This window comes from Salvelinus namaycush, chromosome 38 (genome assembly GCF_016432855.1).
Source record: "Salvelinus namaycush isolate Seneca chromosome 38, SaNama_1.0, whole genome shotgun sequence".
Classification (NCBI taxonomy): Eukaryota; Metazoa; Chordata; class Actinopteri; order Salmoniformes; family Salmonidae; genus Salvelinus; species Salvelinus namaycush.
The window spans coordinates 4,889,262-4,913,057 of NC_052344.1; the positions used below are offsets into that span (position 1 = coordinate 4,889,262).

General features: G+C 42.8%; 1 protein-coding gene across 1 annotated transcript in view; it reads right to left on the minus strand.

The window, feature by feature from the left end:
* Positions 1-23,796, minus strand: part of LOC120032043 (transcription factor EC-like) — a 62,224-nt gene that overhangs the window by 1,636 nt on the left and 36,792 nt on the right. The window contains exons 4-9 of the mRNA XM_038977969.1: positions 9,538-9,789; positions 7,184-7,285; positions 4,923-4,965; positions 2,986-3,042; positions 2,717-2,792; positions 1,635-1,782 (exon numbers count right to left, since the gene is read on the minus strand). Of these exons, the coding sequence (XP_038833897.1) occupies positions 1,635-1,782; positions 2,717-2,792; positions 2,986-3,042; positions 4,923-4,965; positions 7,184-7,285; positions 9,538-9,789 (678 nt within the window). The remainder of the gene's footprint in view (positions 1-1,634; positions 1,783-2,716; positions 2,793-2,985; positions 3,043-4,922; positions 4,966-7,183; positions 7,286-9,537; positions 9,790-23,796) is intronic.

Here is a 23,796-nt window from a genome sequence, read left to right on the forward strand (position 1 = left end):
TATCTAATATTGGCAGAAAGCTTAAATTCTTGTTAATCGAACTGCACTGTCCAATTTACAGTAGCTATTACAGTGAAAGAATACCATGCTATTGTTTGAGGAGAGTGCACAATTTTGAACATGAAAAGTTATTAATAAACAGATTAGGCACATTTGGGCAGTCTTGATACAACATTTTGAACAGAATTGCAATGGTTCATTGGATCAGTCTAAAACTTTGCACAACACTGATGCCATCTAGTGGCCAAAATCTAAACTTGCCCTGGCCTGAAATAATACATTAGGGCTTTTCTCTTGCATTTCAAAGATGACGGTACAAAAAAATGACAAAAGAACGGTTGTTTTTTCTTTGTAATGTCTCTAACCAGATCTATTGTGTTATATTCCACTACATTCTTTTGACATTTCCATGACCTTCAAAGTGTTTCGTTCCAAATGGTACCAAGAATATGCATATCCTTGCTTCAGGGCCTGAGCTACGGGCAGATAGATTCGGGTATGTCATTTCAGTCGAAAATTGAAAACAAAAAAAGGGGTTAATCCTTAAGAGGATTCTAATAGCACTCTAATGTAGTGGAGGCCAATCCATTTAATCAACCCCTCGTCTCCAGACCCCCCCTCTCAGGAAGCCAGGGCCCTTGGGGTTTGTGTCATAAACATGACAGGGAGGAACCAATGACAAAACCTCATCAATCAGCTACCAGCAATATGGTTCACGCCTCCCCATCGACGCTCTACTAGCAGTAACAATATGGATAATAGTCTGTTTGTCAGTCTACCTTGATAACGGTTAACCTAGCATGTCGTTTAGCTAAAAAAAAAACACGGGGGATGAAAAAAAAAGTGTAGAGTAATGCGCAGCAAGTTAGAAGCATCACTGTTCCCGCGTTACGTGATGCAAAGTTATAACCGCCTGTTTTTCTCAGTTTAAACATCTTTCTGTAGGATTCCAACAGTACATTTAAGTAAGACTAGCTGTGATGCTTCTGTGGGTGACGCTTGGTGTCGATGCCGTCTTTCTCCCTACAGTGTGTTATCAACTGTCACCAGCACTTATTTGGCTAACACTGTGAAGCTAGCATTCGGTTCGATGCTTTCGTTAGCTCTCTCCACATGAAATGTCTCTTTACGCCTCTTTTGAGTTGTATGTGTTTTGTTGGTCTCAACGTCCTTTAGGATGACACTGTTCCATTGAGAAGTTTAGCTTGACTCGGCGTAAGAGACAGAGCCGTGAATGTGCTGATTCATTCGGTGGTTAATTGTGAAGTCTCAGTGGCTGAGGACTTGTGGTAACGTCTCCACTGTCTGCTTGGCTCTGCTCTGCTGCCATGTCAATTATTGTGTCTTGGAGAGGTGGAAAAGAGGAGAGGCGGAAGAGAAGAGAGGTGATGGGGAACTGCTTGACAAACATCAATACGAGCAGGGCCGGTCTCTGCCAGGGAATGGGGGTTAGTTAGGTATATAGCACTGAGCTAGCTGGGGAAGGGGTGGGGGGGTCTCTATTGAGCATCAGGGCCCCGTGATGGTGCGCATTGGCATGGTGTTAAGGATGAGGAAGTCGCTGGGTTGGGGATCAGTAGTGGTAGGGGGCCGAGTTTTGAGGGTGTCTGTCTTTCTCTCTCCATAGTCCATACCTGGATCCTGAGCAGTAGCCTCCTGTTGGCCTGCTCCATCTTCTTCTGCCTGTTCTCCAGCTCTCTGGCGTGCTGCTGCTCCTTCTGCAGCCACTTGATGTACTCCACCGACGCCTTGAGAATGGTGCCTTTGTTCCAGCGCATATCACTACGGCAGAGGGACGTAAAAGATAACCTTTTATTCACCGCCTCAGCGGAATGTTCTGTACAAAAACGTATGCAGGGACCCATTTTTTATATATGAATAAGAAATGGTGATTTACATGGCCAATTATTCATTTCATCGGACATTACATCCAGCCTTTGAATGGGAATTTTAATAGAATAGTTAAGTATAAGTACGTCTACAGAAAGTCCATTCTGGAACTGCTTGTATGGTAAAATTAATCCTCAAGTAAAAATAGGTATCGGAAGAGGGGGGGGGGGGGGGGGGATGTGACTTTGGAAGAAGCCAAGAGTGCAGGCTCCATTCCCTGATACCATTACCTTTTTAAACCAGGACGCTGCTGTAAAATGCACCTTTCTTTGGAACAAGACGTTGGTCTGCTCCACAGCCAATAATCTTCTTTATCTTGTCTTAATGGCACGGCGACAGCGGTAACCTTCCATTTAAATTCTATCAAAAGTTCAATTGCGGTTGGGCCAGTCGGATTCCAATTCCGGCTTCCGTATTCCACCTTAGTGGGCCAATTGTGCTCAAACTTTGATTCAAACGGGTGGTGGCCCTCTTTGCGTTTGACCCCAATCTTCATCATTGAGCTCTAAGCTGTAGTCTACTGTTAAGAACCCAAAGAAGATTCAGACTCACTACTTTGCAGAGCGTGAAGACTACAATAGCTACTCAAGTACACCCTTGAAATAGGAGCGAAATGTGCTCTTGAGTATTAATTTGAATTCAATTAACAACATTTAGCGGGCTGTGCTTAGTTTTTGATATGCTTTACAGCAGCCAGACATGTGTACATTTATTCATGGCAATAGACTTGACCGTGGGGAGTTGCTTTGCAATATTGAGTCAGGTAAACTAATGTTTTGAACATAATAAACACTGAGAAAAGTGTAACAAGCGCTAGATCACTTACGGGTCATTCGACTTTGGTATCATTGTTCCAAGTTCTTTGATTCTGTAGTTGATGTTGTACCTTCTTCTTCTTTCAACTGGAGAGAGAGAGAGAGAGAGAGAGAGAGAGAGAGAGAGAGAGAGAGAGAGAGAGAGAGAGAGAGAGAGAGAGAGAGAAAGAGAGAGGGAGAGAGAGAGAGAGAGAGAGAGAGAGAGGGAGAGGGAGAGGTTACTTTAGTGCCCCACACAATGTTTCTGAAGGCAGTCTGTGTTGAGTGGGGCGGCTCGTACTCAAGTTGTGGTTGTCTTTCTTCTGTCGTTCTTTGGCCATCACTCTCGTTTCATGTTCTGTGAAACACAAAAAAGAGCACAGGCTGATAAGAAACACACAGAGCATCAAAGAAGCTCCAGTCAGTTGATACACAGTTCTGGCCTGGATATTTCTGGGGTGGCAGACAGAGTGGAGATCATCTTTGCCACCACAGACACAGAGTCTGAACCTTCCACAGAGCCTGAACCTTCCACAGAGCCTGAACCTTCCACAGAGCATGAACCTTCCACAGAGCCTGAACCTTCCACAGAGCCTGAACCTTCCACAGAGCCTGAACCTTCCACAGAGCCTGAACCTTCCACAGAGCCTGAACCTTCCACAGAGCCTGAAACTTCCACAGAGCCTGAAACTTCCACAGAGCCTGAAACTTCCACAGAGCCTGAACCTTCCACAGAGCCTGAACCTTCCACAGAGACTGAACCTTCCACAGAGCCGGAACCTTCCACAGAGCCTGAACCTTGCACAGAGCCGGAACCTTCCACACAAGCACACTCAAGGACACGATTTATCCCGCTCGCTCCCGGCATACATAGCATCGTCTCTTCTCTTTGGTTCATTGTGAAAAATCTGTGTCCTCTTTTAAGCCACTCAGCCTGGCAATTAAGTCCGCTTAACAAATTTGCTGATCTACCCATGAGGGGAAAGGCATGCTATAGCGTTCATATTCACGTTCACATTTCTCCCAAATGATATAATCAGAACCTGTGATTGGATTTCTCAATTCGTCTCCGTTGATTCAATAAGGTCATTTAGACCTCTGTGCAACTGCCCGTTGTCCAACCGCACACTTATATGAAAAATATACTGATTCACTTATTGTCTCGTCGGAGCTAATTCAATTAGCTTTACTTGATGCATGGCATTCATAAACCGTTTCTCAGAGGTCCTTTGTGTTGGGGACCAGAACACAAAATAAATCCATGATGCGTCCATAGACTATGAACCGAGGCCATTGATAATTAGGGATGTGAGTGATACAACTGTAATCCAAACACTGCACATTTAAGGGAAACATCTGTTTGCTACATGGAAACACATTTGTCCTGCTTTCCTTCAGCTTCCTTGTTCATCGGACTTGATAACGGCTAGACATGGAACTCAAGCTACTACCCATGCACCCTATAGAAGCTATCCTTAACTTATCCAAACAAATCCGTGTTGAATCTCTCCTCCGTTATACAAGGTGACTGACAAGCTATAGATGCTGTATAGAATACACCGTGGCAATCAGCTGAGAGCAGACAAACGTAATCGAAGGACACCGATATGGAGGAGTTTATTTAGTTTAGGGAATAGTTTGGGAATAGTTTGTATAGGATGAATGCTGTACACATCAGGGCTAAAGAAAGAGGGCTTTCCCAGTAGAACATGCTGCTCTATAGACCTCTTGACCTCTACTGCATCCCATTGGTCAGTAATAGACTGTGGGAACACCTTATTAGACTGGAAGGCTCGGTTTTGGTTAATCCTGTCACCAGATTTAGGATCTGTGCATTTAGAGCATGCTGCCTACACAGCGTTTTGTCTTCATTTTAGTCAGCCAAAGAAGAGAAATGACTAAATGGATGACTCTTTCTCGTTTCCTGTTGTCGTGCACCTTAAAAAAAATGCTAAACGTATTCATTCATGAAAGAAAATGAGATGCCAGTGACTGCCATGGTTTGTCAGGAATGTGTTTCCTAAAGTGCTGTATTCTTATGCTGCAGTATGCGGTTGAGTTTCGCACTTCTGTCCTGTTGAAATATGTTTGATGTGATCATGCATTGATTATTTTGATGCATTGATCATCTTCAGCGCTATGATGTGCGTTCGCACCTGCGACTTCCCATTTTTACAGTAGTGAGCATAGTGGGGCGTGAGGTGGGTGTCGTTCGGCTATGAGCGGCCGTAGTCATACCTGGTTCACCCCCATAGATGTCCAGCATGCTGCTGCTGAGCACCTGGAGAGGAGAGAAGGAGAGGAGGGAGATGTCAGGGAATGGTTGAACACAGACACACAGACACAGAGAGAACGTTTCATTCAGACTCAGCGACCTCAAGTTCACAAAGTCATTGAAACTTTTGGAAGCAGGTTGACTTTGGCTCAGTTGAAAGCTTTGAAAAGGGTAACAGGAATTTGTAAGGTTTCAGATGAGGTTGGGTGTGAGGGCAATCATAGCACTGTTGGCAGTCCTATTGCTTCTCAGCCCTCAGGGCATTGCTTTTGTGTGATCCACCAGGAGGGGCTAGGGGCCTCCATGCCTCCCCAACAGGGGCCTGCCTGACCACAGCCTTGTCTGGGTCCCCTAAGGCCCACTCAGGTCCTTCTCTGGGAGTACGACCTCGCTCCGTGCCCCCATTTACTAGCCTAATAGTACCATTATCAGTGACCACTATGGCTACTCTGCTTGAAAAGGGCCCCAGAACACAGAGAACACTGTGTGTTCAAAATAGCACCCCACTGGATGAAAGCCGGGTCATAACCCGCCCAAACAGACACCAAACTGTTTTTCTACGCCGCTTGTCCACTGTGAGAAAATAGGCATATATTTTCCGAACAAGCAGGATAACTACAGTCTCTTTTAGGAACTCTGTTGGATTGCAGAGGGATATATGGGCTTCTGACACACACTGTATGCATGTCTAATCTTAGGGAGCTGTGTATTTCTAGGAATCCTACAAAAGCCGGCATAGATGCCACAAGCTGTGTACAGACAATTTGTCACTGTGCATGTGTGAAATTCAGTTCCTAGGGTAGTGTAGAGAGGGATAAGAATAGAGGTCAAGTTATGGGAGGGAGGGAAGGAGGGAGTGAGAGAAAAAGAAGGAACTGCAGACATTTCAATATTTGCAGTTAGTTTGCTTTCTCTCTCTCATTATCTCTAACGGGGGGGGGGGGTACTTATCAAAATGAAAGATTGCGACAGTCCCCCGACTGCTCACATCGTAATCACTTCAATCCGTTCCCGTCTGTGTTCCTGGGATATGTTGACATGGCAAAACGACGTGATGCATCGTACTGTATGACTAATTAAAATGAATTGATCCATTTAAGCGCGCTATCATGTCAGAACAAGCCCATCGGGAGTGTAGGCAATGCCTCACTGCCTCACGCTAAATCTCTCCTCCTCTCCCTTTTTTTTCTGGTCGCTCTGATCTTCACTCTCTACACCCCCCTCCCCCCTGTCTTGTCTTTTCTCCGCTTTTCTGTCACCCTGTTGTTCCTCTCTGTTTCTACGTGTGTGTTTATACGCATGCCTGCCCGCTTGCCTCTGTCTGTCTCTCTCGATCTCTCTTCATCTCTCTCTATCTCTCTGTCACATTCAATGCTGTGGGGACACATTCCCCTTAGTACCACATACCTCAGGATTCAGGTGTGCGCTATAATCGTTACTCAAATGAGTCTTTGTCCGAGCATCGGCTCAAAGTTTTACAATTCCACTCCAGATATAATTTGCACTGGGACTATTTGTCTCTGCTGCCATTCAGGGCATTTTCTTTCTAATGGAATGCCTAGTCCGATTAAGATCTTTTTTGTCGTAGTAGATATCTAGCATAGTCTCGCCGTTCTCCCCCTGTCTTCTCGACTACCATTCCCAAACTCTCTGGTAGTGACCATGTAGGGCTTTCAGCAAAAAAGAAGAATCACAGATGTAGTGTTTATACTAATTAACACATTATTCTCACACTGTCATCATTTGCCGCGTAGTTATGTGTAATGGCATCACTTGCGGATTAATCTGTATTGTTCGGCAGCTTGAGAAATGTGAGAAATGCTTTAAGCCTCAACCCTGGTGAAATGAACTTTGACTCATCGGTGGACTTAATCTGACTTCACACAAAGCCAGCTCCTTTTTTTCCCAAGCAAGTCAAGCCTGAACGTTCATGTTTGGCAGAGGAAGTAGTTCTCACATCCCCCTTTAAAGAAGTCAGTAAAGCAACTTAACTTTACAGCTGAACTTGACTACTCAATATCTGCTCTTCGTGATCAATGATCTTCTGGGAATCACTTCTGGATCAAGGAATCATGTCAGCAAGAGCCAATAGACAGAAACACCTGCATGTCGATAGCATCGTTGCATTTCTTCTGTTTTTACCCGTAGCTTTGCAATTCAAATGAATGTTTTTCCCTTTACATTTGCGATTGATATAATAGTTCATATGATTAGTCATACTTACATTGTTTTGCATTATGATGCTGGGATCCATACAATCCAAGCCCCCGTCATTGAAGCCGGACTCCAGGCTAATCAAGTCATCAATAACTTCATCCATTGGAAACTAAAAGAAAACAGTCATATTGTACCAGCCTCAGCTCAATTCAGATACATAACAACAGATAATAAAAACGCTAGGTGGGCAAATGCGCTCGCTGTAATTCAATGTAACATTTCTCTTTGCATCATTCGGAGGGAGGGACAGTTCGGATCCTAATCCAATAGCAGACATTTCTTCACCACCATGCTGGAAGAGATCAGCCGCCACGGTGGGAACAAAATGTTTGTTATCAAACTAGTTTCCTCCTTAACAGAGATTCTCTTTAGGAACTGAATCTCTGAAGTTATTGATGAGCGTTTTAGAGAGAACGGGCGCGTCACTAGAGATAACTGAGTTGTTTACACAGCAGGTATCTCATGTCAAAGAGATTTAGGACTCAAACCTGCATTGTGTTATTAAATCACATAACTATTTCTGGCAATGTAAGGACCTACTAAACAAAGACACTGAGAAAAAAGAAAGAAAGAAAAAAAAGCTGGATCCCAACACTAAATATTAGAGGTGTAATAATAACACAATAAATAAAGGAAAACTTGGCTGTATACACAGGGTACCAGTACTGAGTCCCTGTGCAGGGGTACAAGGTATTTGAGGTAGAAAGGTACAGCTGAAGTCGGAAGTTTACATATACTTAGGTTGGAGTCATTAAAACTCGTTTTTCATCCACCACACATTTCTTGTTAACGAACTATAGTTTTGGCAAGTCGGTTAGGACATCTACTTTGTGCATGACACAAGTCATTTTTACAACAGTTGTTTACAGACAGATTATTTCACTTACAATTCAGTGTATCACAATTCCAGTGGGTCAGAAGTGTACATACACTAGGTTGACTGTGCCTTTAAACAGCTTGGAAAATTCCAGAAAATTATGTCATGGCTTTAGAATCTTCTGACAGGCTAATTGACATCATTTGAGTCAATTGGAGGTGTACCTGTGGATGTATTTCAAGGCCTACCTTCAAACTCAGCGCCTTTTTGCTTGACATCATGGGAAAATCAAAAGATATCAGCCAAAAATTGTAGACCTCCACAAGTCTGGTTCATCCTTGGGAGCAATTTCCAAACGCCTGAAGGTACCACATTCATCTGTACAAACAATAGTACGCAAGTTTAAACACCATGGCACCACGCAGCCGTCATACCGCTCAGGAAGGAGACGCATTCTGTCTCCTAGAGATGAACGCACTTTGGTGCGAAAGGTGCAAATCAATAGCAGAACAACAGCAAAGGACCTTGTGAAGATGCTGGAGGAAACAGGTACAAAAGTATCTATATCTATAGTTAAACGAGTCCTATATCGCCATAATTTGAAAGGCCGTTCAGCAAGGAAGAAGCCACTGCTCCAAAACCGCCGTAAAAAGCCAGACTACGGTTTGCAACTGCACATGGGGACAAAGATCGTACTTTTTGAACAAATGTCCTCTGATCTGATAGAACAAAAATGGATCTGTTTGGCCATAATGACCATCGTTATGTTTGGAGGAAAAAGGGGAACGCTTGCAAGCCGAAGAACACCATCCCAACTGTGAAGCACAGGGTTGGCAGCATCATGTTGTGGGGGTGCTTTGCTGCAGGAGGGACTGGTGCATCATGAGGATGGAAAATTATGTGGATATATTGAAGCACCATTTCAAGACATCAGTCAGGAAGTTAAAGCTTGGTCGCAAATGGGTCTTCCAAATGGACAATGACCCCAAGCATACTTCCAAAGTTGTGGCAAAATGGCTTAAGGACAACAAAGTCAAGGTAATGGAGTGGCTATCACAAAGCCCTGACCTCAATCCCATAGAAAATGTGTGGGCAGAACTGAAAAAGCGTGTGAGTGCAAGGAGGCCTACAAACCTGACTGAGTTACACCAGCTCTGTCAGGAGGAATAGGCCAAAATTCACCCAACTTATTGTGGGAAGCTTGTGGAAGGCTACACAAAATGCTTGACCCAAGTGAAACAATTTAAAGGCGATGCTATCAAATACTAATTGATTGTATGTAAATTTCTGACCCACTGGGAATGTGATGAAAGAATTAAAAGCTGAAATAAATCATTCTCTCTACTATTATTCTAACATTTCACATTCTTAAAATAAAGTGGTGATCCTAACTGACCTAAAACAGGGAATTTTTACTTGGATTAAATGTAAGGAATTGTGAAAAACTGAGTTGAAATGTATTTGGCTAAGGTGTATGTAAACTTCCGACTTCAACTGTACACGATGAACACATACTGTTGTTGAAAATCAAAACGCTCACTCACCTCACTGTCATGGTTTGATGCCAGGGTCAGCAGTGTAACAGGGCTGCTGGGGGTGCTGCCATCGCTGAGGGGGGCCATGTGGCCGTTCCTCATCACTGGAACGGTGCCCAGGAGTTGCCCTCCCTGCCCAGTGGGGTGAGGGTGGCCCCCATGTCCCCCGGCCACCTTGGAACCCAGCGTCAGGTACTGCTTGACCTGCTGACTCTGGGCCTGGTGCAGGTGGAACTTAGAGCCCTCCAGGTGGCTCTGGACCTGTTCCATACAGACCTAAGATCAGTTATTGGGTAACACAACAGGCAACGGTTACTATGTAGTCTCAAATAACAGTTTAGTGTTAGTATGCAATCTCAGATAGACATTAAAAAATAAAGGTCACTGCTCAGTGCAGCCTCAGAGAGAGCACTGATAGTGTAGCAAGTCATGAGACATGTTTCCTCAAATTGTTCTTAATCATGTTTTACCCCTGAATGCAAGACATATCCTCTTGACTTCTCAAGCAAATTACGAACCAATCAAACTTTAGACAGGAAGTAAGAAGATGATTTTACCGCAAGTGTAAAAAGTTGTAACAGTAAGTAGAGCATTAGCAGACGTCCCAATGTACTACCGTATCCTTCAAATGTCTATGCCCTAAATGTATACACACACCATACAACTAGAACCAACTTACTAAACAAATTATGAATATCTCAACAAAGTCTCCAAGTCGACTTCATTGGAGTGTGGAGTCTGTTGCTATTGAAACATGAATCCTTACATTGGAAACTCGGGCTCCGTCTCGCATCTTGTAGTAACTACAGTCACTTAAGTGTGGCATTCTCATCAGTCAGAGAGAGAACAACTGTCTTCAGGTCTGGTGTACTAGCTGTAGAGCAGCTCAAAGTAGCAGTAGGATTGTGGCGAAGAGGCTTCTAAGAGGCTATCCGGTGGCTGTCCTGGTGAGTTGATGGGTTGAGGACTGTCCCCTCCTGCCCTCAGCTAGTGTCTTTATAAACTTCTTAAGGCTCTGCACTAAATTTGCTAATTAGGCGAGAAGCCGGGCTATCCCTTAGTTTCCCTGCGTGATAATCACTTCAAACAGAGACTCATCAGATTACCCCCGGGTTTGATCCCAACAGGATATCTGTCTATGGCTTTTGCCTATATCTCGACTAATTCAACGGGACCGCCCTGTTTCTGTTTGGGAGTTATCGGCCAATCACGATTGACCCCTAGTCCGGACTATCTACGATCTCCTTCGGGGGGTCTAGTAGTTGACTCTAGTACAATTGGTTCTTTCTTGTTCTTCTTTTTAAATCATTTTGGACGGCCATTTCTACCATGACCCCTCCGTTGGCCATTCATTGTCTGTCAATTACTCTAAGAATAACCCGAGATGGACTATTCTGGGGGCTAATTTTAGTACTGTAGCTATCGTGACCCTATTTTTATCCTCTTGTCGGAAAATGTTTTACTCTTGTCTATAAAGGGGATCATTGTTGTCCTTTTTTTATTGGTTTACGGTTGCTTAAGTATTTTGAGAAGAATTGGTTGATTGATCATTGGGTTTTATTCTTCTCTACTATCAGTGAATTCCCATGAGATGTTCATGACTTTACCATAAACCATTTGCCATGCTGGTTGAACTCCTGGTCGTAAATGTTTGTCTCCTTTTAGCAATAGTTTCTGGCATCATTCCTCGTTTAATCAATACAGAGAAGAAACAACTCAGGTCAACTTAGGTCTGTACTACAGTTGTAAAGTTGTAATCCTTGTCATCACACAGGAACATTCAGAAATACCTTTTTTTTAGCTCCAGACCGCAGCAGACAACAGTAACCACTTGCTCCCCTTTACTCCAATACTAGTAACAACATCTTGAGGTTGTAAAAAAAAAGAAAAAAAGGTCTGTACTACAAAACAAAAGTCCTAGAAGCACCTGATTTGACCACAGACACAGATGCACACTTTGCACATAACGATAGTATAGAATCAGCATTTTTGGTCAACACCAGTGCTGTCGTCTGTCACATAGAAGACTGGCCCTGCTCAGAATGGACTCACGCACGACAATACTGAACTTGTCACCAATGAAGAGAGAGCAAGTCTCATCGCTGGCAGCTAAGGGCTAAACAAGATGCCATTTGTTACTCAATCAACATTCTTCAAGAGCGGATGGAAAGACTGCCAGCGTACTACACTCAGCTTGTTGTCTAAAGAGACAGAGGTTGTCCTTGGATTAATAGCCTTCTCTCTACTGTACATGCAGCAGGAGACACGCCTATTAGGTCGTTAGGGGACCTCTAATTAGATTCCACCAAGTAATGTATCTTCTGTCACTAATGCGCGGCACGACAATGACAGGACTGTGCATGAAGACAAGACACACTGCAGTTCACTAGGCACAGAATAAGATATGACTGGAGAATCGGCGATGTAGACGTTTGTAAATTACTTTGACACTCTTGAAAATGGAAGAGTTTGTGTTTATTCTTTTCCACTTGTTGGAACTGATTGTTACGTCCCTTCTTTCATTCATTGGATTGTCGTGATCAGAGCCATATATTTAAAGAGTTAGGCCAACTTTTAGAATTGTGAATATTGTTCTAATTCAAATTGTTTAAATATTCCCCATGTAATGTTAATGGGGAGCTAACATGGCTGCCATAGAATGTTGAAGTGTCTGGTAAATGCATCATCATTTATACAACGGCTGGGTCTAATCCTGGATGCTGATTGGTCAAAATCACATTCCAACCGGTGTCTATTCCACAAGTTTCCACCAGCTAAAGCAATGATGTCGAAATGCCTATTTACTCTGTTCCAGCTCACTGCATAATCCACTGACTCATCAGCCCAGCCAGGCAATTTATAAACTTGATGTCCACTATAAAAAGCATCTAGACATTATCTTCCATTTCTTTTATACTAGTATTTGGTTTTCAACAGCGGAGATTTGTATAAACCTTGCTCTCTTTCTCTCCAACATTTGCAACATTGTTCCAATATTGAAATTCAATCTCCATCTGTCCCATAGTAATGAACGTGTCAGGAGTCGGGACGAGACAGACAAACTGTCTGCCTATCTCAGCCAGTCAAAATCATGAATCAGCTGGCATAATTTTTATGGATATATACAATGAAATGTCAATGGAAAACAAAGTGATTGTGCTAGCTGTGTTGTTGGCTAGCTCCTCTGAACAACAGTGTCCTGACGAGAGAGCACATTTTCTATGCCAGGCCAAATCGCGCATCATTAGCTCATTGTTATGGATGTATCCAAATAAATGTCACTAGAAAACAGCTTAAACAAATGCAAGTGCAGCTACTTTGCTGTTTGACGTGACTGTAAGTTAGCTGTAGTTGGCTAGCTAGCAAGCAAGGGAAAAGAACGTTGCCAGCCAGTATGGCAATGGAACATTTAGAACAAACGACTGGGTCTCGTCCATAGATACAGAACAAAAAGACTGAACGACTGGGTCGCGTCCGTAGATACAGAACAAAAAGACTGAACGACTGGGTCGCGTCCATAGATACAGAACAAAAAGACTGAACGACTGGGTCTCGTCCATAGATACAGAACAAAAAGACTGAACGACTGGGTCGCGTCCATAGATACAGAACAAAAAGACTGAACGACTGGGTCTCGTCCATAGATACAGAACAAAAAGACTGAACGACTGGGTCGCGTCCATAGATACAGAACAAAAAGACTGAACGACTGGGTCGCGTCCATAGATACAGAACAAAAAGACTGAACGACCGGGTCGCGTCCATAGATACAGAACAAAAAGACTGAACGACCGGGTCGCGTCCATAGATACAGAACAAAAAGACTGAACGACTGGGTCGCGTCCATAGATACAGAACAAAAAGACTGAACGACTGGGTCGCGTCCATAGAGACAGAACAAAAAGACTGAACGACCGGGTCGCGTCCATAGATACAGAACAAAAAGACTGAACGACTGGGTCGCGTCCATAGATACAGAACAAAAAGACTGAACGACCGGGTCGCGTCCATAGATACAGAACAAAAAGACTGAACGACTGGGTCGCGTCCATAGATACAGAACAAAAAGACTGAACGACCGGGTCGCGTCCATAGATACAGAACAAAAAGACTGAACGACTGGGTCGCGTCCATAGATACAGAACAAAAAGACTGAACGACTGGGTCGCGTCCATAGGTACAGAACAAAAAGACTGAACGACTGGGTCGCGTCCATAGAGACAGAACAAAAAGACTGAACGACTGGGTCGCGTCCATAGATACAGAACAAAAAGACTGAACGACTGGGTCGCGTCCATAGATACAGAACAAAAAGACTGAACGACTGGGTCTCGTCCATAGATACAGAACAAAAAGACTGAACGACTGGGTCGCGTCCATAGATACAGAACAAAAAGACTGAACGACTGGGTCGCGTCCATAGAGACAGAACAAAAAGACTGAACGACTGGGTCGCGTCCATAGATACAGAACAAAAAGACTGAACGACTGGGTCGCGTCCATAGAGACAGAACAAAAAGACTGAACGAATGGGTCGCGTCTCTGGCAACCGAACCAATAGAACGAACGACCAGCCGGCTTGGGTAGCAACCTTAGATTTGTGTCGGGACTATATCTCGTGAAATAGTATGAATAAATTCTTCAAAATAAAAAAAATTAAGGAAAATAATATGTCCATCATTATTTGAATATGTTGGTAACTTTTGAATAAAAGTGATAATGCCTGAGAAGCCGGTGTTTGGAGGATATATTGACACGGTTTTCTTCCTCGAGACAAAGTATCGTCCAAATAGTGGCTTCTCGGGCATTATCACTTAAGAAGAAACCGGCCCGACTCTCTAAATATATGGGTCTGGTTGTGATGAATGGAGGACGCACCCACACCCTCTATTGGTTTGGACATCGCTTAGAATGATTTCCTCCTATGTCAAAATGACCCAAAATCATGTTTGTTTGTGCACTCGACCCATGCCGTTATTCTGTCCCACTGTGCAAAATACGTAGTTGACTGCTGTCCATGTCATTCCACTAGCATAAACATCATCAAGCAGTATTTCTAACAGACTTTGGCGCTGTAGATGTATGCCTGAGGCAGACATATTGTGTACTCCCAATGCAGTTTGCTTATGATTGAATCAGAGCATGAATTTGTTGTTGTTTCGTTTGTTTTTCTAATGGCCGGTGGAGAGAATATCCATGAGAGCTTTGATTCCTATTAGGACGGCAGCTATGTCCTCTTCACAACTTTGTTTTCACTGCTTAAGCCACTAAAACGAGGAATGTCTCACAGGCAGAGAAGAGAGAGACAACTCACTGATCTGATCCATGGCTCACTCTAGGAGTGTCTCCTACTTTGATGTATAACCTACCGCATCATTTCACACGACGTAGCTGTGATGGCACTGACAAAGAAAGTGCATCACGTCTATGACATTTTCTGTCAGTTATGATAAACGAGAGTTAAACACGAATAATGTATGGACAGATTCAGGCATCCCATTGAATTAGCTTTTATGATGAAGACGCTCATAAAAAGTTGGGATAGTCATTTTCGAGACGAAACTTGGTGAAAATCATTCACATTCCAACAACATCACTTAAAGACAGCGCAAAAGTCACTAAGAACCGAATGTCCACTTTAAACATCAAGCGACGTTAATTGACGTTTTTAACATATAAAAGTACTCTACGAACTAGACATAATATCCATACTCAAATCTACTTCCAACTGTGACTAAGCTGCGCTGATTTACCTCAGTATGCACTTTCTCCTTGAAGTCAGACGGTGAAGCCCTGAGGTAGCACAGCGATCTAGGGTCTTTGATGACACCTCTGCATGTCACAGAGCTCACTCCCAGGTAGCTAGTGTTCACTATTCTAGACGGCCAGCTGTTGTTTAACTCAGTTTCAGTTCTTCAGTTCTTGTTTCACTTCAGACTAATCTGGATTATGAAACACAGGGTTATTATTTCACTTGGACAGGCTTTGGCAATTCTGGACATAACCTTATAACCTCACAACTGTTGGGGATCATTTCTACTATGAATCCCAAACTTTAGTGTTATATTGACCTACTTAACTTATCAAGCATGAAGTATTTTGAAGTAGTACTACTACAGTAATGTTGTGCAGTAATGCTCTTTCTGTGGTGTAGATACAGACAGATATGTTCGCAGACATGGTTGCTGTGGATATGCTGAGCCAGCTAACCAGTTAATAGCTGTGACCACACATCTGAGATTGTATAGAGGGAGGAGAGATAATTCCACACTGAGTAGAATTGCCCTTTTTTGGAATGTCAGTCTTGAAGAGCATGCTCTTAGGAGCTGTGTGTGTGTGTTGGTGTGTGTGTGTGTGTGTGTGTTCATGTGTAAGTAGTAAGTGAATATTATATAGGTCACACAGAAAATGCCATTACAATAACCCACCATTCATAGACACCCCATCAACCAAACGATGCACTTACACTTTTATCCAAGCTGCGAGTACCTCCATATACATACAGTATCCTGGGTGAGACTGCAGAGACCCTCCCCCCCCCCTCTCCACCCTCTCTCTCTTTCCCTATTTATCCCTCTCTTTCCCCATCTCCTTTGCCTGCTGATGTCACCTACCGGCAGTATCTGGATCTCAGTCAGAGTGATCACTTTGACCACACAGGATCGACTCATGGCTCCGAGAGTGACGGCCGCCCCCTACAGACACGACTCAGGCAACAGAAGAAGAAGCGCTACCGTACCGTCTGCCTGTCAGGATCCCAGAAACAGAAAAAGGAGAAGAAGAGAGGTGCTGCCATGTCGTTCCAGGAAAGGAAGGTATGACACATCAGCTTTTTGGAGAGCAGCTCCGCTTCCTTCAACTGTGTGTGGGCTTGCGTGAGCCAAGCACTCATTGCAAACCCTAACATTCGTTAGGAAAAGGCCTGACTGTGGCAGAAATACAGATGGCAGTTGGTCTGAAGCAGACAGGGGGGGGGGGGGGGGGGGGATAGTTCTGTGTTCCTGCCTTCGACTTGCCACACTTTCCTGCCTGAAACACTTTCAGCTCTGATTAGCACATTCCTCCCAGGTTATCTCACTGACACTCACTTCCCCAGCAATCCCTTTACTACACACACAAACAGGTCTCACTGGGTCTCCAAGACACACACACACAGGACAGAGGACAGGTCACTGTTCTAACCCACGGACACAGTCCGAGCGAGTTTACTATGGAAGCCCTTGGCAGGTCATTCAGAAGGTATTGTGCTTACCAGAACCTCTCTGTACCAGAAATACTGAGGACAGCAAAGTGGAAGCTTGTGTGACTTAACCTCTTGAACCTGAAGCATCAGATCGTGTCAAAACAATCAGCGAAATGTCCAAGCCAACAAACACCTAGTCTGGGAAATGGATTCTTCCACATTTTAGCAGAAGCATTGGAGGAATGAGACTGATAGTCTTTTTTTTTTTTTACGCTTTCTCTGCCAAATATTCTGCAAAAACATGTTCACTACCTCAGTGATGATTTAACGCCCAAATAACTTTAGACACAGTTAAGTAAACGTATCAGAGCTGGATTTAAGTACAGTGAATGCAATAAGGGTCAAATAGCATTACAATGATTACATTTCAAAAGCAGATAGCAAGCACATGGTCTTTTATTTACCTAGACAAGTCAGTTAAGAACAAATTCTTATTTACAATGACAACCTAGGAACAGTGGGAAAACTGCCTTGTTCAGGGGCACAACGACAGATTTTTACCTTGTCATCTCAGGGATTCAATCTAGCAACCTTTCGGTTACTGGCCAAATTCTCTAACCACTAGGCTACCTGCCGCCCCAGGGTGCACGCTGTCTTTAGTGTGCATGCTTAACTTGACACTTAAATGCTCCATTAAAGTCATGTCTCGCAGTGTCGAAAAGACGCATATTGTTGTGAATTATTTTTCTGGTGGGAGGCTTGTTTGTGACCTAACAAACACACATGTCTCTGGGCCTGAATGGTTCATGATTTTATTATCGTGGGAAATCCTTAAGCTGATACCGTTAGGCTACTGCCCTTAGTGGAGTCATTGTGTTGACTGACTGTTTTACAGTTTTTTCCAACTGCTTACACACAAAATCTTTTCATGTCACACGAATTTTGAAACCTCTCACTCAAAGTGCAAAATTACACACCAAATATCCAAAACCATAAGCTATTTCTCAGCCTTTGACTCAGTTGTCAATTGAATAAAACACTTTTTTCAAAACACTACACACAATTCTCTACCTAAAACACAAAAATCTAACAGGAAGTGACTTGCTTTCCTTTTCCAAACACAACCAATCAAAATGCTACACTTATTCACCAGGTCACACACACAGAAGAGGACGAGGGCAAAGAAGAGAAGGAAGGAGAGCCATCTCTGATGAGATTAGGGCAACACTTGTTGATCATGTGATCAACCACGGTTTGACCATGAGAGAGGCTGGACTGAGAGTCCAGCCCAACTTGAGTCGATTTACAGTGGCGTCCATAATTCGAACCTTCAGAAATGAGAACAGGTATGCAACTATCTAATGACTATTTTAGCATTACAGTAATGTACTGTAAAATACGTATGACTGCATAGTATTGCATAAACATTTGTAACTCTAAGCCATCCATTTACTGCACTGCATTGAATGAATGAGGTTGGTTATCATGCTGTACTACATTTTCTTTGTACATTGTTTACAGTTCCTATGCTGAACACATACTGTGTTTGAATTCTGTACAGAGTGGAAAGGCAAAGACATCATGGAGGACGAGGACGCTTGTTTACAGATGTACAAGAGACCGCAATTATAAATATGGTTTTGGCCAACAATGCAATTAGGATTCGAGAGATAAGAGAGCATATCTTGAATAATGACACCATATTTAACAACATCAATGCTGTAAGCCTGTCGACCATACAACGCATCCTCCAACGGCACCGAGTGACGATGAAACAACTTTACAAGGTGCCATTTGAGAGAAACTCTGACAGAGTCAAGAATATGCGACATGACTTTGTAGAGGTATGTATGCAACACTACTTCCAGGACTTCAGACATACCATATTTACTCATCTGTATATCCTTTTGTCTGTTACAGAGAGTATTGGAGCTGGATGCCCATGTAATTCGCCATGAATTTATTTATGTGGATGAGGTTGGCTTCAACCTCACCAAAACCAGGCGCCGCGGAAGAAATGTAATAGGACAGAGGGCAATTACCAATGTCCCTGGACAGGGTGGGGGTAATATAACTGTGTGCTGCCATCACTCAAAACGGGGTCCTCCATCACAAATGCCACACTGGGTCCGTACAACACCGGCCATATGCTCACTTTTCTGGATGCAATTTACACAATGCTTGTCCCTGATCCAGATCAGGAGCCTGATAGATTTGTGGTTTTATGGGACAATGTTAGTTTTCACCGGGCTGTTCTGGTCCAAAACTGGTTTGCCACCTATCCACAATTTGTAGTTTTGTACCTACCCCCATATTCACCTTTTCTAAATCCCATAGAGGAATTCTTCTCAGCCTGGCGCTGGAAAGTGTATGATCGCCAACCCTATGCCTGCATGCCGCTTCTCCAGGCAATGGAGGACGCATGTGGGGACATAGAGGTTGCCTCTGTCCAAGGTTGGATACGCCATGCTAGGAGATACTTCCCTCGATGTTTGGCAAGAGACCCAGGCCGGAGAAGAGATGAAGCGTAGCTTAGCACTGGTGACTGCCCCCCCCCCCCCCCCCCCCCCCCCCTACCAATTCCTGGACTGCCCCCCGGGACCCCACACACACAATTGTGTTCTTTACTGTATTCTAAAGAATATACTTTTGGTTTACATATGTTTATGGTTTTGTTGTATGCTACTGTATACAACAGTAATGTTTGGCCTAATAAATATTTTCTGTTTCTACATTGCATTGGTGTTTACAGTGTACTTGTTACCCCTCTCAGCAGATTACTTTCACTGTAGAACATTGTATTGAAATGTAGATATAAGCCTATGAAAGACCAAAGAGCTTTAGATTTAGAACAACAGTGTTTACATGGTATATCCAAAAATGTACTATTATGAAAGCAGTGTTTGCCATTTGATGCAAATGCTTCATTCTGACATGTGTTTATGGCATTTTGAATGCAGTGTTACATTTTGAAGGAGATGTGAGGCATTTTGCATTTTGTGTGTGCAGTTTTGGGAATTGTGTGTAGAGTTTTGAAAAAAGGAGACAGTTTTGAAAACGTGTGTAAGCAGTTGGAAAAAAACTGTAGTTATCTGAACAAATGAGCAGTCAAATTGAAATGACACTTTAGTCGATGTTTTAGTGTCATTTTGTTCTTCGTTTAGTGGACACATTTAGTGGACAGGAAGTTCTCAACTGGGAAGGAAGTTGGAGTTCTCAGACAAGTGCTTGTTCAGCTCTCTCTCTGTGGTGTGTGTGTGTGTGTGTGTGTGTCCTGGCTGACCATTTTCCATTCATCTTGGGGCCCATCCAGAACGCTCACCTTTGTTAGTCCCACACACCACAGCAGGTATATTTAAAACATGAGCAAGGTACTTCCTGTAAGAGTTGGCCTGCTTCTGAGACAAGACTTCAAAGTCCCGCTCCCACATCTAAGGGCTGTTTTATCCTGCTAGAAAAGGAATGCATAATAGCCGCTGCACCTCACTTTAATGATTCATATATAAATTAAATATTACAGCCACTTTAACATCGGTGCTATATATGTGTGCCAGCTGTTACCTTGAGCTTGACGTTGGTATAGGGGTGGTATGTGCCTGTACTGGAAATGTTGACCTTGTATTTGTTTTAAAAAACGATCATATCGTACGTTTCTTTACAATACGCATGTACAGTAGCCTACGGTATATGGGGAACAGAGGGATGTGTACTGTGTAGATGGATATAATGTTGATTGGTTTTAATGAAGACTTGCTTGTCCGTATCTATCACAATATCTACTGTACAACATAAAAAATCTGACAGCGTGCAATAGATATTGTAAACTCTGATATGAGTGAATTAGGAATATCATTGCATTTCTCTAATCAGTATGAGCATGCCATATAACATTTTAAGTGCACAGATCTTTTTACTCAAGATAAACCTATAACTAGCTAATTAGTGCCGATCTCTCTGTCCAACGCATATCTTTCAGTTTCTGTTTAAATCATCCATAGGCTAAAGAGGTCATCAAACACTGAATGGCCATGTGGCCAACTAACAGTACCATCCACACATACAGTGCCAGTCAAAAGTTTGGACACACCTACTCGTTCAAGGGTTTTTTCATTATTTTAACTATTTTCTACATTGTGGAATAATAGTGAAGACATCACAGATTACTGCACCTGTACATAGCCCATCTATAATTTAGCCCAAACAACTACCTCTCCCCTACTGTATTTATTTATTTATTTTGCTCCTTTGCACCCCATTATTTCTATCTCTACTTTGCACATTCTTCGACTGCAAATCTACCATTCCAGTGTTTTACTTGCTATATTGTATTTACTTCGCCACCATGGCCTTTTTTTTGCCTTCTCTCACCTCATTTGCTCACATTGTATATAGACTTATTTTTCTACTGTATTATTGACTGTATGTTTGTTTTACTCCATGTGTAACTCTGTGTTGTTGTATGTGTCGAACTGCTTTGCTTTATCTTGGCCAGGTCGCAATTGTAAATGAGAACTTGTTCTCAACTTGCCTACCTAGTTAAATAAAGGTGAAATAAATAAATAAACATCAAAACTATTAAATAACACATATGGAATCATGTATTAACCAAAAAAGTGTGAAACAAATCTAAATCTATTTTAGATTTTAGATTCTTCAAAGTAGCCGCCCTTTGCCTTGATACAGCTTTGCACACTCTTGACATTCTCTCAACCAACTTCACTTGGAATGCATTTCCAACAGTCTTGAAGAAGTTCCTCTGCTGTCCAACTCATTCCAATCCATCACTCCATCCCTCCATCACTCTCCTTCTTGGTCAAATAGCCCTTACACAGCCTGGAGGTGTGTTTGGGGTCATTGTCATGTTGAAAAACAAATGATAGTCCCACTAAGCGCAAACCAGATGGGATGGCGTATCGCTGCAGAATGCTGTGGTAGCCATGCTGGTTAAGTTTGCCTTGAATTCTAAATAAATCACTGACAGTGTCACCAGCAAAGCACCCCCACACCATCACACCTCTTCCTCCATGCTTCAAGGTGGGAACCACACATGCGGAGATCATCCGTTCACCTACTCTGTGTCTCACAAAGACATGGCGGTTGGAACCAAAAATCTCAAATTTGGACTCATCAGACCGAAGGACAGATTTCCACCGGTCTAATGTCCATTGCTCGTGTTTCTTGGCCCAAGCAAGTCTCTTCTTATTATTGGTGTCCTTTAGTAGTGGTTTCCTTGCAGCAATTCGACCATGAAGGCCTGATTCACACAGTCTCATCTGAACAGTTGATGTTGAGATGTGTCTGTTACTTGAACTCTGTGAAGCATTTATTTGGGCTGCAATCTGAGGTGCAGTTTACTCTAATGAACTTATCCTCTAGCAGAGGTAACTCTGGGTCATCTTTTCCTGTGGCGGTCCTCGTGAGAGCCAGTTTCATCATTGCAACTGAACTTGAAGAAACTTTCAAAGTTCTTGAAATTTTCTGAATTGACTGACCTTCATGTCTTAAAGTAATGATGGACTGTCATTTCTCTTTGCTTATTTAAACTGTTCTTGCCATAATATGGACTTGGTCTTCTGTTTACCACCCCTACCTTGTCACAACACAACTGATTGGCTCAAACGCATTAAGAAGGAAAGAAATTCCACAAATTAACGTTTAACAATGCACACCTGTTAATTGAAATGCATTCCAGGTGACAACCTCATGAAGCTGGTTGAGAGAATGCCAAGAGTGTGCAAAGCTGTCATCAAGGCAAAGGGTGGCTACTTTGAAGAATCTCAAATATAAAATAGATTTTGATTTGTTGAACACCTTTTTTGGTTACTATGTGATTCCATATGTGTTATTTCATAGTTTTGATGTCTTCACTATTATTCTACAATGTAGAAAATAATAAAAAATAAAGAAAAACCCTGGAATGAGGAGGTGTGTCCAGACTTTTGACTGGTACTGTACACATGCCCCCCCCCCCCCCCCCCACACACACATGCTCATACACACACACATGCTCATACACACACAAACAAATCGAGATTTTTGAATAAGAGGAGCAGCAACGTTAAAAACAATTTCATACACTTCTAATAGGTTCATAGGGTGGAGAGGGGGGAGATGAATGAGACAGTTCTTCTTTAGTCATTTCGCAGGAGATGCAATTACAGCGAAATGGAGTAATGCGATTTTCGCTCTTAAATCAATTAGCCCAGTCCTTCCCTGTCATGGATGACAAGAGGCTGTTCACAGGGACACCTGGGAGCTGAGGCATCTAAGGTCATCCTCCTCTTTCCCTGCGTCCTTCTCTTTGCTCCTGCTTAAATGCCTGAGATTAGAAGCTAGCAGTGCCAATGAGAGGGGTGCCTGTAAGGTTCTCCCTGTGATAGTCCTGTGTTGAACTAGGGTAATGAGCTGCTATAATAGGGGAGAACCGGGCCGAAAATAACACTACATTTTCTTCCTAATTACTCAGAGATCGATAGAGCTAGAGACACCATATTTAATGACAACTTACGTATGTATATATGTCCTCTACCATTAGCAACTGTAATTTCATTTCTAAGGTAAATGAGTTTAAATGAAATAGACCGAGAACAGAACAACTGCACCGTTACTTTTGTACCTGCCGGCGGGGCGGGAGTAACACAGCCATGGGACAGATTAACAGCTGGCGAGAAGTGCACAATATCGGTCTTATCTCCATGTTTCTGGTTTGTAATGCATGCTACTTTCAACAAATGTACCATCAGCTATAATTGCATGTTTATGTCGATTTGAATAATTAATGCTATAGGTTCATAATTTATGAAAATGAACAACGTGTCAATATCGCAATGTTGCGCAACCACAATATTGTGCCTTCCAATATTAATCCGATTAAAATGTATCCCATAATTCATGTTACCCATCATTTTCTCACTTTAATGGGGATGTAGTAGGAGATGTTTTTCACCATTTTCAATGAATATTCATGCTTAGCCCTACCAATCAGGTGATCTCCAGCTTGTCATGTCTTGATAGAATAAAACATCTTTATTCTCTTGGCAGACAGGCATAGAAACAGGCAGACATAAAGACAGACAGACCTGGGT